The sequence below is a fragment of the Atractosteus spatula genome, chromosome 13 (assembly GCF_055471065.1).
Source record: "Atractosteus spatula isolate fAtrSpa1 chromosome 13, fAtrSpa1.hap1, whole genome shotgun sequence".
NCBI lineage: Eukaryota > Metazoa > Chordata > Actinopteri > Semionotiformes > Lepisosteidae > Atractosteus > Atractosteus spatula.
This window is the reverse complement of record NC_142718.1, coordinates 38,080,634-38,099,641: the sequence shown is the minus strand read 5'-3', so window position 1 is coordinate 38,099,641 and position 19,008 is coordinate 38,080,634. Positions and strand designations below refer to the sequence as shown.

Sequence of the window (19,008 nt, the reverse complement as noted above, 5' to 3'; positions counted from 1 at the left end):
CTCTTATCACAGTATTAAAATGAGCAGGCAGCCAGAAGTCTCCTGAAAAAAAGTTGAGGATAGCATTGAAATATCACTCATGCCACAACATCCAGCACTGAGTTTATAATAAATGTATTAAAATATAAATCCTTAATCTGATTGAATCAATGTTTTTCTGTACAGTATTTTGAGAATATCATACATACTGTATAGTTTAAAAGTATTAGGTACAGTATGGATTTTTTTCTGCTTTTTTGAACACCAAATGATTCTTAAAGTTGTTCTACTGTAAATATAACATTTTGTTCTGGTATCTCTGCTGTTTGCTTGTGCTCTGAAGCAGATACCCAAGATTCTAAAATTAATCACTACAACATGCTGTTATTGAAAATAGCAAGGTGGTACTAATCGTTCTTTTTTTCTTTGTGTCCTTACGTAAGGTTTTACCTTTACCAAAATGATACTTTTTCTGTGGGCTCTATAAACCTTAGGAAGCTACAAACCACAGAAAATATGTAGAATGTTCTGTCTATATGGATTAATCATTTTTCTCTCTCTTACAAAATTGGGACCCACAGTGAGATGATAAAACTTTTCCAGCTTCATAAATCCCCTTCAAAAACATCCTATGAAATCGCCTGGGTTTGTGGTCTTTGCTGATTCTTGCTCTTTAATTAACGTTTTATGCAGTATTTTGTCCAACCAGACAATTTCTAAAATACCTAAAAAAAAGTGTTATACTGTATTGCTTTTTCTTTTGAGGACACAAATTCCACATTTTCCATCCCATTAGGTTTTAGTATTTAATATATAATTGCAATTAACATTCAGTTGATTCAGTTCTTTTAACCTACAGCTGAGACTGAATCTTAATGTTCTAATGAGATCTCCTGAGTTTTTCACTCCAAGGATGTGTCTAGCACTTGTGTGTGAATGCTATCTTTTCTCAAAAGGGATTGTATAGCTTTTCCGTTCTAATTTTAATTCTGTGTGTTGTGATTGTAAAGCTTAAAAAGTGAACCACATGACAAATCAGATTTTCACAAGACAAAAGTATTACACATCAGAGGCATACACATACTGTAAATCAGCAAATTAGTGCATACTATATACAGTATTAAGATTCTGAACCCAGGATTAAAAAGTGCAATTCATAGTGCGGGCATTACATACTGTATGTACTGCATTACATGAATTTTTTTTTTACTGTATATTCTGTTTTCTTACGTGGCTAATAGTGGTTTTAAAGATTAAATAGAGGTTTTAGTAAAAATAGTCAGACACCTTCTGCATCAGTACATAATTTATTTTAGTTTCTGCTAGAAGATGCGTGGTGGTGAATGCAATAGGTGAGCTGTTAAAAAACTATCCTTATACATAAATTTCATATTGTCATAAATTGTGCAGGAAAGGGATTCTCAAATGTGTTTAATTCTTTCCTTCTTATGGTCAGTTCAACACTATTGAACTACTGAATTGAGAATTACCAGTAGAAAGCAAGTCTTCAGGTTCTTGCTTAATATGGTTTATCAGAGAGATTAAGGGTTAAAAGATATGAGACAGCATGTCTTCATCTGGGAAAGCATGACTAGAAATCACACTTTTAGGTTCCTGATGCGACTCGTGATTGTAGATCATGTTTCAGCATGCAGGTGTTGAAATTTGAAAGCTGGATGTTCAATATAACACACGCAGTATCAGAAAGTCACTCTTTTCTTTTGTTTTTGTTTTAGAGAAAAGACTAATGTCTACTTATAATAATAATAACTTCTTACACTTACTGTGTACACCACTTTTCTGGACACTCCACTCAAAGCACTTTATAGGTAATAGGGACTCCCCTTCACCACCACCAATGTGCAGCCCCACTTGCTGTAGATGATGTGACAGCAGCCATAGTGCACCAGTACACTCACCACACACCAGATATCAGTGGGTAGGAGAACAGAGTGATGAAGCCAGTTCATAGATGGTGATTATTAGGAGGCCATGATTGGGAAAGGCCAGTGGGAAATTTGGCCAGGACGCCGGGGTTACAGTGCATCCCTACTCTTTTCAAGAAATGCCCTGGGATGTTTAATGACCACAGAGAGTCAGGACCTCAGTTTAACATCTCTTCCGAAGGACGGTGCCTTTTTACAGTATAGTGTCCCCATCACTATACTGGGGCATTAGGACCCACACAGATTACAGGGTGAGCGCCCCCTACTGGGCCCACTAACACCTCTTCCACCAGCAGCCTTAGTTTTTCCCAGGAGGTCTCTTATCCAGGTACTGACCAGGCTCAAACCTCCTTAGCTCCAGTGGGTTGCCAGTTGTGAGTTGCAGGGTGATATAGCTCCTGGCTACTTATAAGAAAAACAACTTGGGCAGGAACATGGCAGGACACCTGGCACTGCGGGCTCACACGTTTTGGATCCAGTGTTTGATTCTGTGCTGGGCCACTTTTGGGTCAGGCTGTAGTTTTTATGTTCAATTTTTTTGGAACATAGGTGGGCTTATGATAACAATTGACTGTGACTGGAATTCCCCAAGAGACAGCACCTCAGAGAGTAGCAGAAGGTTATTTTTGGCCCTCTACAATACAGCAACCCCTGGTGACTCCCTATGAAGGTGAAGGACATTCTCCTCTAATTGCATTGAGCATCCTGCATGGGGCGGGACTTCCTGTGACCTACTAAGAGATGATTGGCTCATTGGCGGGCGGGTTAGAGGAGTTCGCCTTTACTTCCTCATTCTCCCCCATGTGTGGTAACATAGTTCATATCTGAGACTCAAGACATGAAAAACAAACAAATGGTGATTCCAAAATGGCTGGGCATAGCACAAAATACTTAACAATTCTGAATGTATAAACATCTTATCTCTACGATCAATACCACTAATCACATAAAGTATTTGCATTTATCTTTTCTACATTTTTTAATAATGGCATGGAAACTAAATTTGAAATATAAGATGGTTGTTTAATAATTAGAGATTGCATTTCTATCTTTGGAGGCACAACTGACTCTGTGATGCTGTAGGATAAATGAACAGTTTCAAACCACCGAGAATACCCAATTCTAATTAAAAGATATATACACATGAAATGTAGCCAATAAAAAAGTTTGTGTTAAGAGCTGGTATTTGTTGAGAAACATCACAGTAAGAAATCTTTTTGTTTTTGATTTTTGGTCATTTTTAGCAATGCATTCAAAGATCTTTTCTTTGTTTCTTCTTTTTATCACAGTGGTGTTTTTGGTGGAGTCTCTTATCAAAGTATTCTGCAGGCAATGGTTCTGTTTAAAATTCCATGCCCTATTCTCTAAAGGCAGCACTTTGTGATGCTTGGCTGCATTTCTGCCTATTTATTCCCCTCCTGCTTAGAATATACTATGCAAGATGCTGCTGTATGAATAAAACACCACTTTAGCAATCCAGGATATCTCTTCAGAGAGTAATTTGAAGTGAGATACAGATGTGCAGGAAATGAATGACAAAGGAAAAAAAAGAAAGAGAAAAACTCAGCAGTGCGATCAGAGGTTCTGGAAACTGCAGCCATGACAGATGAAAAGGCAGGAGTAAACTACTGTTGTATCTGTAAGCTGGAGCTGCATCTAAAAACACAAAAAACAGCAACCACAAATCACGAAGATCAGAGGAGCAGTTATTGTATCAGGATTAGATGTTCTATACTAAATGCAGTAAGATACATGTTAATGTCTATAAGACACATAACTGAAATTCAAGAAAATTTCATGCTGTAAAGGTGCACCAAAACTATGGTTTGTAACCACTGTACTTTATGTTTTATGGAAATTGCCATGACCATATGACATTGCTCACTTTTTAGCCACTGTATAATCCTGTTCTAAATCATAGGGGAGCTTAAAAAGATAATCCCTCCCCCTCCCATAGTGCTGGGAATGAGTGGTGATGGTGGACCAGCAGGCAGTGTCCTTCTCTGTAAACTAGAATTTGGTCATTAAAGATATCACTGCTCATGAGAGTAAGGATGTTAGCCTTGTTGTGCTAGGTTAATTTCACTCTGGGCTTGCTCAATAATTTCTCTAAAAACCCAAATTTCCCCCTTAATCATTTGGTGATATAATTTCTTGCTTTTCCACCTGATCTGCTGTGTAGTGTGGCTGCTGTGTGTCACCCAGGTGAGTGATGTACTTCAGTTCCGAAAGAAGTAAGTCCCCACTCTTTAATTATAAATGCACACTGGAATCTTTCAAGATTTAGAGAACTACACAAATGCAAAGATGTATTATACAGTATGTGTTGATCAACCAATAGATGTGAATAACTACATCCGGGATCCGAATCAAGCAGCCATGATCAGAGAGCCATTCATTTCCACAGCGGATTGCAGCATTGACACCACTCCATCGTGGGCAGCCACACTCACACAAGCTCAAAGAGGTCATTTAAAGACACCAATTATCTTAACCTGAAAACCAATGCGGATAAGGGGAGAACACGTCAGCTACACACAGAAGGGGCCACATGAGCTCTAAGGCAGCAGTACAAACTACCATACTACTGTGACACCAGCAATAACCACCAGTCATCCCAAAATTTGAACTGTTTCGAAATTTAACCTTTCATCTTCATACCCCCCAAAAATAGAATTCATTTCAACCTTCTCTCTTTCATTCTAGAACCACATGGCAAGAGTAGATTTATGATTGTGTTAGTTAGCATATGGTTTTTAATGCTGTTTGCATTTTTTTCTGACAATCATTTCAAGGAAATTGGGGCTGTGAACTTGATTTCCTGTCCAGAGTAAATGGCTAAAATTCCGGTTTTATTGGCACCTTTACTCCAGAGAAATTAAAATGCTTTAATTTTGAAAGGTTTCCAAGTGGCGGTCGGAGACAGATTGATGAGATTGCAGTGTTCTTGTGGTTTATGTTTCTTCACATGAAAGTTTGTTTCCTAATATGACTCTGATGGTGTAACAATGAGACTAAGAGCATGCTTTGCTTTACAGACTGTGAATGCAAATTGCATTACAAATATATACACTCAGATCAATATTGTTAATGAACATTTTGTTCAGTTACATTTGTAGGACTTTAATCATATTGCTGTGAATGTGTCAGCAATATACAGTATTATTAAAAGTATGTGTTCTTCTAACTGAACAGGATTCATTTACCGATTTATTGCCTTGAGCAAGATCATTCAAATGTTAAAGAAAAATGAACCTACCTAATGCGTTATTTGAGTAATTACTGTATGTGTGTTATTATAGCTGTCTCTTTCAGCCTAACTCAAAAAGTCCAATCTTGCATCAGGTCACTGGTATAGGTTTCTGGATAGAAAATGAAGCTGGAATTAATGTTTTTTTCTGATAAAAAAGGGCAGACTTACAGTGATGCTTCACAATACTTCAGTCACATACTGTACAGAACAGACATTTTATTCAGTATTGTTAAAAAAATGCATCCCTAGAGTTATCATTTTTGTTTCACCTTGACTGCGTCTTCTGCCATATCACTCCATTACTGCAGTGGCTGCATTTTCACATGTGAATATTTTCAAGTGAGTTGGTGATGCGCATGCACATCTGCGAGGAAGGTCTGACAGATTCAGGTGCAGGATGTGCTTGGAACAAATACACCTACAGAGAAGGAGCAGGGTAAAACGCAACTGCAGGCTGACAAAAGTTAAATTAACCAATAAATGGAAAGTCTCCCAATGGCATCTCTCCAGGAAAAGTATTTTTGCAATCTTTTCTTCCTCATCTGTAGATGATGGCAACTCTTGCATTGTGATATTAATAATAATTGGATCTACAATAAGGGAGGGTTTAGAAAGAATACATGAAATATTATACAGGTTAGGATTAGCCAGACAGAAATAAATCTCACCTTGTTTTAAAGAAATAGAAATTCACCATACTGTATATGACCTATGTGTAAATCTTCCCGAACGCTCTGTGTTTTATGATGAAGTGCAGAAATAGGAGCTATGGAATTGCACATAGCATTGAAAAACAAATGGTGTTGAAGTAAAACTCGCTTTGAATTAATTTGTAATAGATTGCTATACTGTGTAAAACTCATACTGTATAAAATCATAATAACTGGGATGATAGGACAACAACTATTTACTGTTTAACTGTTTAACTTGGTCCTTAATTCTACTGTACATCTATAATTTTATAATAAGATTTGAGCAATGCCTAAAATTCATTCATTATTCTTCAATGGAAGAAGAACTCGTTGAACGGTTTGTTTTTCATATCTAATGTTTTTTTTGAGAATATAATGTTGAAAGTGTATACATCTGTATACAGTATTATGATTGTCACCTGCATTAGTATTGATTCTTTTACCCATCGTGGAGCACCTAGTGGTAAATCAATAAGCATCCAGTAAAGTAAACGGTTTTCCACTCTTGAAAAATTTCTCCAATGAAAAAACTTGAAAAGTTTTTCTCCAATCTGACAGCTATCTCTACCTCCCTCCTCCGCGCCTCCTTGATGAAATATTAATCAAGGTAATGACAATATTGGCTCCACTACTCCTGAACTGAATAAACAGAGACGATTCGGCTCTGTGTTGAAACTGTCATTTTCTTTCTTTTTCTCATCATCACGAGAAATGATTTATTGCCACACAGATTCAATAGGAAGACTATAATAGCAGTGCCTTTCAGGAATGGAAAAAAAACTTAATTACTTGTTTCAGCTGGCGTTATTGGAGGTAACACCTTTCCATGTATCCTTCTTTTTGGAAAGGGATGGAATTTCGGTCCAAAGTCAATCCAGAAAAGTGTTTTTTACAACAGATCATGACATCCACAGCAGGTGCACCTACAAATGAGAAAGAAGACAAGGTAGAGAGAAGATGACAAATTAAGCTACCCTCTGTTCAAATCACCCAGGACACAAATGGGGCTTTAAGTGCTTTTTTAACCATTTCAAATACAGTATATATATATATTAGCACAACAGGAACAGAACTGAAAAATAAAAATGACTCTTCTAGCAGCATATGTTCCACAAGCAAATAAACAGCTGTCAACATTACAGACGAAAAATTAATAATTGCTGTTTCACAGTGCCATGAGTTACATCTCAAAGGTCATCTCTATTAAAGTGGAGAACACCTGGAACTACATTTCTATTTGGCTGCCAGGATACGTTTCCAGCAGTATATGTAATTTTCTCATTAAAGGTTGAAGTAAAATATTGATCTTTGTTCTGGATATGGACATTACATCCTTAGCTATAATTATTTGTTATAAAATCTCATCTAGAAAGGAGAAAAAAAAAGATATTCCTTTCAGTGAGCTGTTTTTTTTATTTTAAAATCACTTTCTAAATTTGTATGTACAAATACAAAGTAGGAACATGATTTACTCCATTTCTTACTGGAACGGAAATTTCAGAATTTGATCTGTTTATTAGAAGCATGTCTATTGTATATACAACACATGCATCAGTGCCGATGATTGTGCAATCACTCTCCTTATTTAGCTGAACAATTGAATAATAATTGGTTGTCAGTTGGACAGCTTATTTATTTTTATTTAATTTTTAATTAAATGTAAGAAAATGGGTAGCACAGCACTCTGTTGTTCAGAGCTGCTGCCTCACATTTGGTGCCCTGGTTTCAGTTCCAGTCTGGTGTGCCATCAGCCTGGGGTTTGTTCCCCTGCTCTGAAGTGTTTTCTCCAGGTGCTCTGGTTTCCTTCCACTTTCCAGCAGTGTCCTGGCTAAGCTAGGACACTGTCCTTGTGACAAACCGGCATCCCATTCGGTTTGTAGTGAACCAGACATTAAGGGTTTAGAATTGTGCCTAGATCCCCATGTACATACAGTAGTTAAGGTAAAGGCCTGATTGTACTTAATGCATGTTGTTGAGAATTTTCACTTAACTCATGCTACAATATCTACATTTATACGTTTATGAATGCATCATCTTCATCTCTTGAGGAGTAATGTTTGACCATAATACATGTTTTAATCTATTAAAATTACAATTATTTTATGTATTATTATTTTCAGTACTCTGCAGTCATTTAGAAGTTCAAAGATGTTTTTTATTACCAGTTTCGTTTAAAAAAAAATAAGCTAAGGGGTCTTGATACGATGACTTGATTTAAGTTAAAGATCCAACTATATGAATAGGAAGAACAGTTGCCAATATTCCAGTCAAGCACCATATGAGTTTAAAATCAGGAATAAGGAATTCAAGAGTTGGACTGGAACAAAAGCCAGCAGGTGTGAGGGTGGGGAACCACCAGTATAGCAGATAGGAGGTCCCAGTTTTCCACAGGTATGTTTGAAATCCTAGTAGAATTAATATTGTAGCATTCTACAACTTTGATTTCTACTAAATCTGGAAAGATCTGCTGTTGGGGAAAAACTTTTCTATTTTGATTTATAGAACTAGTAGAAGAAATAGCATTCCCTTTAAAGTTCATCTTGCTATGTTTTTTTTTTCATTTATATAAAAACTGTCAGTAAAAAATATTCTTTGCTGTTACATTTTTACAATTATCTGACTTGGAACAGCCTATGCTCAGATCAGTCTTGTCTCTCCAGTAAAATTAATGTTGTCATACAGTTTCATTTTAGACGTGGCATTAAAACAATAGAATAGTAAAACAAGAGCTGGATGATAAGGACAATGTGCACATCACAATCAAAAGGAAATGGTTTCTGTGGAATCTTTTCAGCCTTCCTTAGTCTTCAGAGGGAAGAGGAGTGTTTTAAGACTGACAGAACTAGAATCTTCAACAGCCATTCTGGCTTTCAGTTTTCTAGATAGTCTTACTATCCACTACTTACATTCTGTCATATGCTGTAATTATGGTCAATTTCAATATTGTGCATTCTTTGATAGACTTAGATGTATAAATTATTAAAATGAAAGGAAACAAAAGATTGAAATGGCTCAGGGCTTACAGTAGAATCATTTTGCTTTTATCTTTATGTAAATAGAATGGTCATTTTTAAGATTTTTTTCCCAATATAGTTTCTATCTTACAGAACCTATATACAGTAGACCTGGTTTGCATTGTGATTTGACCAGCTGACCATGCGAACAGTTTATCATTGCCGCACATGAAAAACACTTGTGCTCGGGGTCAGGCAAAGTCAAGGTGTTCTGCAGAGGATGCTGCTGGAGCTGACCTGTAACCTGCCAAAATGACACACTATTGAGACACAGTGCCCTCCGCAGCAGATAAATGCTGATGCAGTTAGATTGTGATTTTTTACGGGTGAAATGGGGAAATAAAATTGAACTGAAATAAATAACTCAAGAGGATGTCATCTCCAATGAAAATCCCTGCATTCCATTTTTTTTCTTTATTCCCTTCACGAAGCACCCAGGGATCTTCATCATGGGAGAGATTTAGTAAACTTTCAGTAAGTGGCAGGTTTCCAAAAACTGCAGGGAAAACATTTTCCCATTTCATGCCATCCACTTTGTTATTATTCTTGTTATTATTTTTATCCCCCTGAGCCGTTGCATGTTGCATCACAATTATCGAAGCATTCTCCCTCAGTTCAAGTACTCTAGACTTGTGCTTTCCCCCTGACATTAAATGCAGTTTTTGACATTCAAAATAGCACAGAATGCCATAAAAGATATCATTGTGCACTGTGCAAGAGCGAATACAGATGCTCACACAGAATTCTGATAGTCAAATCTTGGGTACAACACTGTTGTTTTGGGAAAACCGGAAAATTCGGCTCTGTTTGAGGGCATTTATTTTTATGTAGAAAAGGCTCTTTAATGCATCTTTTCTTTTTGTAACATTGTCATTATTTTCTGACAAGCAGTACGTGATCATCGCAAAATTGGAAACACTTTTCTTAAATTTTGAAGTGTTTTATACTGCAGTACACTAGGACAGCACTAATGCAATGAGGCTGCACATCTGCAAGGTGTTTAAATTGCTTTGGAGAGATAAGGAGCTGTGGCTGAAGAATTTCTGCCTTTAATTCCTTTAGGGAAGTTGGGGATGAAAGTCTATAGTTAAATCCGGTCTCCAGAATTGCCCAGAGAGGCTCATTAGAGTTCAGTTCTGCAGGCTGTGAAGCACAGGGTTGGATTTGACAGATTCCCTAAATTAGAAAAACATTGTTTGTCTTGGTCGGATCAAGTGGATCAGCCTGATGCCACTGCAGTATTTTATTTTAGTGCAGTTGACTAATGCATGCTTTTTTAGAGTACAATAGACAACAAGATACTTTCACAATCTGCAAAACTGTGCAGCGGCACAGAAGTCAGTATTCATATTTAGCTTTGTAATGAAATACAATTTAGCCAGTGTCTTGACTGTGTGGAGGCGCCCTCATTCTAAAGCCATCTATTATCATTCAGAGAAAATCTTTTCATGTAGACTCTAATTATGCATGAACTTTATTTTGTAGATCTTGGTTCCAACATAGAGCTTCTTAAACTTTGAAGAGAGGGCCACGTCTTGTACTGTACATGTCTTTTGAAGTCAAAATATAAGTCTTATTTATCTAAGGTTTTTTGCAAAATAGTAGCATTAAAACTATACTGTCTAATGCATTTCAATAAGTAACCAGTTTTTGTGAATTATTAAAAGAATAGAGTTAAGAATACAGTTAGGAATATAAGAATGCCTTTTACAGTATGTTATAATGATACTTCAAACAATAAACTAATGCTGTAACCTTACATGTAACAAAAGCAGCATTTCCCAATGCATACTGCTTTTTAACCTCTTAAACAACAATCTACAACAGTAATAAATTATTCCATTGAATTCACTGACAAAGAAACTCATTAACATGTATTTTATTGAAATGCACAGTAAATTGTAAACAATCTCCAGTACTCTTCATCTAAAAGAATTAAAAAGATGTAATATTTACATAAATGTTATAGACTGTATGCCTCAAAGATGTTAAAAGAATGTTTCTTTAACCTGTGGAAGCATTTGCAATTTTAAGATGCTGCACAGAAAAAAAAATAAATTGGATTTGACCACATCCCAATCCTTAAAGAGTCTTCATGAAACATGTTTCACTTTTTTGATCAAAGAAGTAATTGCTGAGGAGTTTTTAGAATTTTGCTCCACCAATTTCAGCAGAGGCCCCAGTGTCACTCAAAGAAAATGGACTTTTGGCAATGAAAAGGCACCCTCAATCTGCCTTTAAAGCAGAAGTGTTCAGCAAGCGTTCACCTCCCTGTCAGCAGTCATGGCCCTACATGCCAACTATCAACAACAAAAGCTCTGTTACACGGTAAAGGGATGAGAAACATAAGCTTAAATGGAGTAGATTTAATGCACATTGCACTGTTTAATGTGAAAACCGAAAACAAAGACACATTGATGCAAATACTTCTGCAATATAGTAATATTCCATGAACATGCATATCTTGACTTTTGGTGTGGGAATTGTACAGTATGTGGGCCAGGCTGACTAAAGAAGGGACTGCAGTTACAGCCAGTTTGCAACCATTCTGCTTCCAATTACCTGTAAATAGCCACACCAGGGGTGTTGAACGTTAAAGGTTTTAAAAAAATGTATGTTATTTCTTCTTGATGTATTTGTGCCATATAGCAGTGAAACCTCTATATTCTTTCAACCATCCATTTTCAGTAACCTGTTAGTCCAATATAGCATCATGGTGGGCTGTAAACAGAGAAGACAATGGCTGCAAGACAGGCTACACCCTGGAGTGGACACCAGCCCATCACCGAATAGCTGTCCCATTAAAATATATATATATATTTATCATCACAGTGCAAATCTGATCATTCTTATGATCTTTTTGGACATTTTCAAGCTGAGCTCCAGTTTGTTGCTCTCCGGCCTACACTACATGATCTCTGTACCACTGGTGCACTTGCAATAACTGTCTTAAGTGCCTTAATTACTGTACCTTCTAAACTAAAATATTTCAGATTAAATGTTTTAGTTTTTTAATAGCTCAAAGTGCTATCATCTTCATGTCAGATATTTTAATTTTGTTCTTTAAATGAAACAATGTCCTTTTTACTATAAAACTCTGTCAGTCCAGATGGCATAAGTTAAAGTTTGTCATTAGGACATTAGTTCAGAAGCTGGGGAGGTCTCTGGGGAGCAGTGTGAGATTAATGAATAAGACTGCAGTTCTCAACCTGTTTCTTCCTTCCTATGTGTTGACTAATTGTTCAATCGCATCTGCTACTGTAAAAATGTTTTTCCATGTGTGGTTCATCAAAGTTACCCTATTTGAGATGATTTTATTTAAAATACTTTTTTTAATGAATACTAAATGAAATACTTGTCAGCCATACAATAAACTGTCAGATCTCTTTTCGGATCTCATTAAATAACATTATGTTTTTTTTTTTATAAAATGAGTTACAACACACAGACTGAATCTTCACCATTTCAGTTACAGAAAATATCATGAACATCATGAAAGAGAGAGTCAATCTGCATATTCAAGTTGAAGTGGCTTGTCAATGCAGAACTCCATTTGCTCCAGTCCTTTAGGGTCTCATGAATAAAGTCTTTGTTGCATCTCAAATCCTGTGAATTATTTTTCTCACTCCTTGTGAACATTGTGAACATCAGTCTGAACTTCATAAAGCTGTCAGAGACCGAGGCAAGATGATGTTTTACAAGCCCGCACTGTACAAAATATAAACCATTTTAAAGGATTGGAGCCTCCAAAAATGAAGAAGCAAATTTTTACTGATGCCAAATAGGCTTAAAGTACAAAAGGCTCAGTAGGTCATTTTAAATTCAATATATCATGTCAACTTTCACAGCCATCTATATCATCATTGTTAAAAATCTTTCATCCTGAATTTGGTACGATGACTATGCAGTATAATGGTGAACATTTTGCCTGTGTTTTCAGGAACTAAACATTTTTTGGTAACACCAGAGAGAGGAACCTGTTTGTAGACAGATTGAAATATACTGTATGCTGCCCTTGCATTAATTGCTCCATAAATCAGTTAATGTCCTTATTGATTTGAAGAAATCTAAAACTAATGTTAGAAAACACACTGCAGAGAACTCTGCAATTTGAAAACAAAAACCAAATTAAAAGTAGCAATGTGAAACCTACTTTATGATTAAGCCTTCTGAGAACTTTGGTTTCAAATAAGGAGATGCCTTTCAAACTAATTAGCCACTACTGTACATTGTGCTTTCAGTTTTCTTGGGGTTCTGATGCAAATACCTCTCACAGCAGCACTAAAAGTGGCTAAGCAATGATTTCTCAACAACATTGGCACTAACCGAACAATAGAAATGGAAAACCGAGCTTGGATCAATTGCACTGAAGCAAATGGGTTACATTTTATAGTATTAAATGCTTGATGAATGCTGAAGATCTGTGTCAGATGGATGAAGAAGGAAATGAAAATAAAGATAAATTAGCCCAGGATGTTTTATTGTCGTACATTGAGGTTTTCAGCATACTGATAATCTCTGAACATTCTTCAAACACATGAAAAATATCCGGATTGAATTTTTAGAGCCAAACGTTTGCACAGTATTTCAATCTCCTGTAGCTTTGCTTTTTATATTAAATCTACGGTTGTCATGGATTACATTTATTGAAAACAAATTAGGAGCCTTGATCAATTTTGCAGTGTCATTAGAATAGAAAGTCAAAGGTAGTTATTTTCAGAAAATCTAATGTAAACTGACCAATGGATATAAATTTGACGTCCCTGCTTAGAAATGTAAAAGCAAAACGATAAGGTCAATGTTTTCAATAATAGGAAAAGCAATATCATATTCAATGCCACATTATTTATTATGTATGTGGTTGTTTTTATAATACAGTAAATATATGGCAACTTATTTTTTTTCTCAGTGAAAATTATAACTGTGCTCATTAGCCATAAAGGGAAAGAAGCCCTTTACCAAGAGGTGCCATAAAGTGACCCACTATTGAAACTGAAGTACTTCTAACACCTCAATAGTAAGAGCCTTCTTTTTCACCCAGACAATTCTTTATAATACTGTGACATCATGCATTATAAAGTGCCTCGTGCACAACACATGTCTCAGAACGTTGTACTGTACATTGGAGGAAGAGATTAATCCATCCATCCATTTTCTAACTGTTCCTTCCAACTGAGGGTCATGAGGCAGACAGAGCCTATCCCTACAAGCAGCGGGTGAAAGCCAGGGTACACCCTGGACGGGATGCCGGTCCATCGCAGGATAGACACACGCTCACATGCAGGGCCAGTTTTCCCAGAAGCCAGTTAATCTACCCATGCGTTAGTGGACTGTGGAAGACATTAATATAGGTGTAAATGTCATAATTAAAAGCCCAATGGAACAAAAAAAGGTTTGGGGCTGTTTCCTAAAAGTTGACAGGATAATAAAACTCCTCATACTCTATGCACTGGAAGAAATTTCCTATGTTTTGTGGCCAAAACTAAAATCCCAGACAAAGGTGGGCAGCATTAGCTGAGCAAAATACTGTGTCTGGGACAAAAGCCTAATACTGTATGAGATCAGAAGGGGGAGGAGGAGCAAGGCAATGCGAAGTGCGATACAGGGAACCAGACCAGTGAATATTGGACCAAATAGGTCACCAAGGATTATGCAGATTACATGCTGAAAACATAGACGGACAGAAAATCCGTGACTTTGGCTGCTGAGCCTACGTCAGTTATGAGGGAGAGAGAGGAAGGGTGCAGAGATAGCAAAGAACAACAAAAGGAAGTGCAGGTGAGAAAGAGTCTCCAAACCTAATGGAAACACTTTGAAAGCAGCTGCAGAAAGGTTGACTCAATAGGCAAAGAGAGCTCTACTGTATGTCAGCAGCCTACGAGTGGAAACTAATTTCAGTATTCCTAATTAGAGAGGCACAGGTGTAAATCAGAAAAAGGACAGAGCCCAAAACTGGACCTTGCTGAACTCCAGTATGAAGCCTCACAAAATTTAATAAACTGCCGTAATAAACTGCACAATTTAATAAACCGTTTTAAAACGGAGCCAGAAAAATAAACTTAGCTAGTTTAACGTGCTAGCAAAATATCTTAATCATCGGTGCCAAAGGCTGCTTCTAAATCCAGCACAGCTGCATGTCTACTCACTGTTAATTATTTCATTATTTAACACATGTACTGCAGTTATCTTGGTGCTCTGCAAAAGTCTGAACAAAAAGCTTCTGAACCTGCTTAAGATTTCAGGTACAGTATTTCTACAGTACTAGTGCCCGTGTGCAAACCATCTTTGGTCTTCTTCCTCACTGACACCTTACACAGGAGTCTTCCTCCTGCTCTGCTGTAACCTTTCATCTTGCACTTTGAATAAACTGTTGTCAGCAGGTTTAACTGGTGAGACTTTCTTGTCCATTTTCACCACTCGATCAAACCTTCTATAGTTATAAATAAATAAGGGCATTTATTTTAAAAACTCTTTACATTGTAGGCCAATGTGTTTTTGTCATTTGCCTCATTATGCTATTATGCTATAATATTATGCTACTAATGTCCTTTTGAAGAAGGTCACAAGCTGTTTTTGAAAAACATTTTCTTTTCTTTTATTTTACAGATACGGAGGTTGTTTACAGAGACAGGGATGGTCATGTCATCAAATTGGATGCAACAACAAATGACAATATGACTTTACTGGAAAGTAGTACCTTTGTAAGTATAACTATTGATTTGTACTGGTTTATTTTGTTTTAAAGTTCTTATGTTGCTGTTTTGTTGTACTGTATAATGTCAATACATTGTCTTAATCTATTGTGCTCAGTTAGCTAAGGGGATCCCATTCAGATTCACCTACATTGTATTGATTGCATTGTCTGAGAACAGTTTAAGATGTAATTTGTCACATAAGTAAGGGGTGGATATAAATTAATAGACATAAGAACTAGATTAATTTAACTTTGATTAGTGAAGCTCAGCAACAATGTTAGTTTCTGCAATTATTGTGGTGTGATTTAAAGGAAGTCAGTTCCCCATCTGAGTAGCTTGACAAAGGTCCAGCTCTTTTAATAAGTCATGGCTATTTTTGCAGATTAGAGATGGAAGAATTTTTGATAAAATTCAGTCATGTGCTCTAGAAGATTAATAAACCTGCAGTATAGCTTCAACTAAATTAATCTTCAGCTTTTGATCTTTTCACCTTAGAATGAGTGAGTAGCTTGGTTTATCAGGAACTGGCTAGAACTATCAGGCAGCCTGCAACACGAAAGTGAATTGTGAGTCATGCTGAAAGGCACGACCCAGAATGTTTTATTTTAATTAAAAAAAATATTTATATATACGGTATACTGTATACAGTACAGCATGTTTAGAAATGTACCAAAAACCAAAAATGCTCTGAAAAAGATCTTCCTTTCCAAGCAAAACTATTGGAATTATCTCCTTTCTCCAGAGCTGCAATCATGACCTATCTTGAGCTCCCTGCAGTCATCAATATTTATAAATTGTTACACTGTGAACACAATGATCTATCTTTGTCATACTGGACTCAAACTTTTGGAAAGAGTAATTATAATAGAGGTCAAATTGTTCAGAAACATGCAAATATTAGCAGATATTAGTAACTCCCTGCAAAACTTACTTTGCTGCCCAGAGAAAAATAAACTGGAGAGCTTAATAAACAGAGGACTGAATAATTCTGTAAAATATTGTATGAGAGCTCAGAGGGCTTTTGGTCCTTAAAAATAGTGCTTCTAGCAGGAGAAGGGGTCTTGTCACCTGGAACAGCCTGTTTAATACATTGCTGTAAACACTGGGAGCTGAAGGCAAAGGCCAATACAACACCTACAGTACTGTATATATTGCAGGGTATATTATATACCATTTTAGACTATTACTTCTAATCCTACGTTTCTTAGGTTTTTAAACTACAATCATGTGATTTGAGGTATGAAAGAGTTAAATAATTGTAATAAACCAAAAACAAACTTTATAATTACATATAAAGGAAAAAAAGTATGTTTGCTTTTATATGGTGTGTGCTGTATTTTTACATACAGTACTTCTAAAGTAGGTTCTTCAGAAATTGACTTCCCATGACAGTACAATATTAAAGATGCTGTATGTCAGTAAATACAAGTTTCCTGTAACAACACTACCATGTAGTTACAAGGTAGTGTCTGCATAAATTGGTTATTCTAAAGTTATAATCAAAGTAATTTATGAAGAAAATACGTTTTTTTTTTTAGAAAAGAGAAAATAATTTAATAGAGATTCAGAAACCTGGTCACAATTGTCATTCACAAGCTAAACATTACCACCAGTTTCTCATTTCTCAGCTGACACTGCATCAAACTATATATTTTAAGCAGTTTTAAAACTCTGTAATGTTTTTTTCTTCTTCACACAAAGATGGTAGTCAGAAAAAATGACATTTTCCCAATATTGCTTCAGGTCTTCTAGACCCAGTATTACATTTTGTACATAAACCTCAAGACTTAGAAAGCAATTGACTAAATAAACATTCTTCTTATTTTAAATGTAACATTAATTAGAATAGATTGATCTTGAAGTTTTAAGGAGAGAAACAACAAATATTCTCTGTATATATTTATCTTAATTTTATTTATAGTAAGGTTTATCCCCTTTCATTTTTCACTCCAAGTCAGATCCATGGGTTTTTCTAAAAGCAATAGTAATTGCAAAAGATTTTTTGTCTTGGTCTAGGGAAACAGATTTTCTTTATCAAAACGCCTTTGATTTTTTGAAAACTGTATCAGACAGGCTTTTACAGCAGTGGGCTGAAGATTATATTGCCCATCACACTGAAGTCTCATAGAAATGGAAAGTAATTTAGTGGCTTTCTTTTTTTTTTAGCTAAAATGTTAGACTTTTTGATGAAATGTTCAGTCAGTATGGTCCTTGGGCCCCAGTGACTTTGCTGTTGTGAGCCTATTTTGACAGATCCTGTTAGCGCACATTTTCATGTTTTTAAATGGTAACTATCAGTGCTAGAACATGTGTACTGTACCTGTACCTTACAGCTCTGTGACTGTCTATAGTTACCTACATACTATATACCTATAGTACTCTGTTACCTCAAATCACATGATTGTTACTTAAAAACCCTAAAAACTGCTCACCAAGCAACCAATGGCTCCCTCACCTCTGCTACCCTAACTCGAAACTGTCTGAGGTTAGACTAAAACCATACAGGTGTGAAATGCTGTATTAACTTACAGGACCAATGTGAAGTGTTTGTATAAATCTGTGTGTTTTTGTGTAGGTGAGCTTTTGGCAGTGTGGTTTTCGGTAAATGTCACTATATGTGAAGCTTCCCTGTAGGACTCTGCCTCTCAGCCAGAGCGGAACAAAGCCAAGTTTCCCTGACAGACAGAGACCCATTGTGCTGAATCCTGACCTCACTTCTTCACATTGCAGGAAAATGGAAATATTGTGCATAAAAATGTTTATATTCAGGTTTCCGATTAAACTAATCTTATCTGTGTGTTTCTTATGATCGTACGTGTTTACATGCATCTGCTCGTATATAAGCCTTAGTATAAGTGAGGTGCTGTGTGTAACTGTATACTGTTGACACATGCAACACACTTCTGACGTTTACCACACCTCCACCTATATGCAACAGAGAGCAGTGGAACAGTAAATCATGAAAAGCGGCAAAATATGCTTTTGAATTACATTTAGTAATATTGCCGATTCATTTTTTTGAAAGGGTGCATATTCTTGATGGTTATTTTTTTCATTCTTTTAGGTCACTTTCAAAGCTGCAAAATATTCAGTGTCCCCAGACTTGAGGTTCGTTCTTCTTGCGTATGATGTAAAACAGGTGAGTTCCCCATCACCTGCAAGGCAGTCATCTTTGATCTTTAGTCACGTTGCACTATTTCCACGTGATTGGGTATTTTTAGGGCACATGAACGTCAGTGGTGATTTTCTATTTTAAGCTTCATTGATCTGCTAACAGGGAGCCCCCAAATGACGTATCACTGACACTGAGCCCTAAAATACAGTGTTTGTGCTACCAGAGAGCTGAAGTACAATGTGATGTCACACAGGGCTTTTTACCTCCCTCTCCTCAGTAATGACTGTATAAAGAGCATCAACCCCATCTCCCAA

General features: G+C 36.3%; 1 protein-coding gene across 2 annotated transcripts in view; it reads left to right on the top strand.

Moving 5' to 3' along the window:
* dpp10 (dipeptidyl peptidase like 10) overlaps positions 1–19,008 on the top strand; it is a 219,599-nt gene that overhangs the window by 148,972 nt on the left and 51,619 nt on the right. For both annotated transcript variants that reach the window (XM_088930512.1, XM_088930513.1), the window contains exons 4-5: positions 15,491–15,585; positions 18,644–18,718. In XM_088930512.1, coding sequence (XP_088786638.1) covers positions 15,491–15,585; positions 18,644–18,718 — 170 coding nt within the window. The remainder of the gene's footprint in view (positions 1–15,490; positions 15,586–18,643; positions 18,719–19,008) is intronic.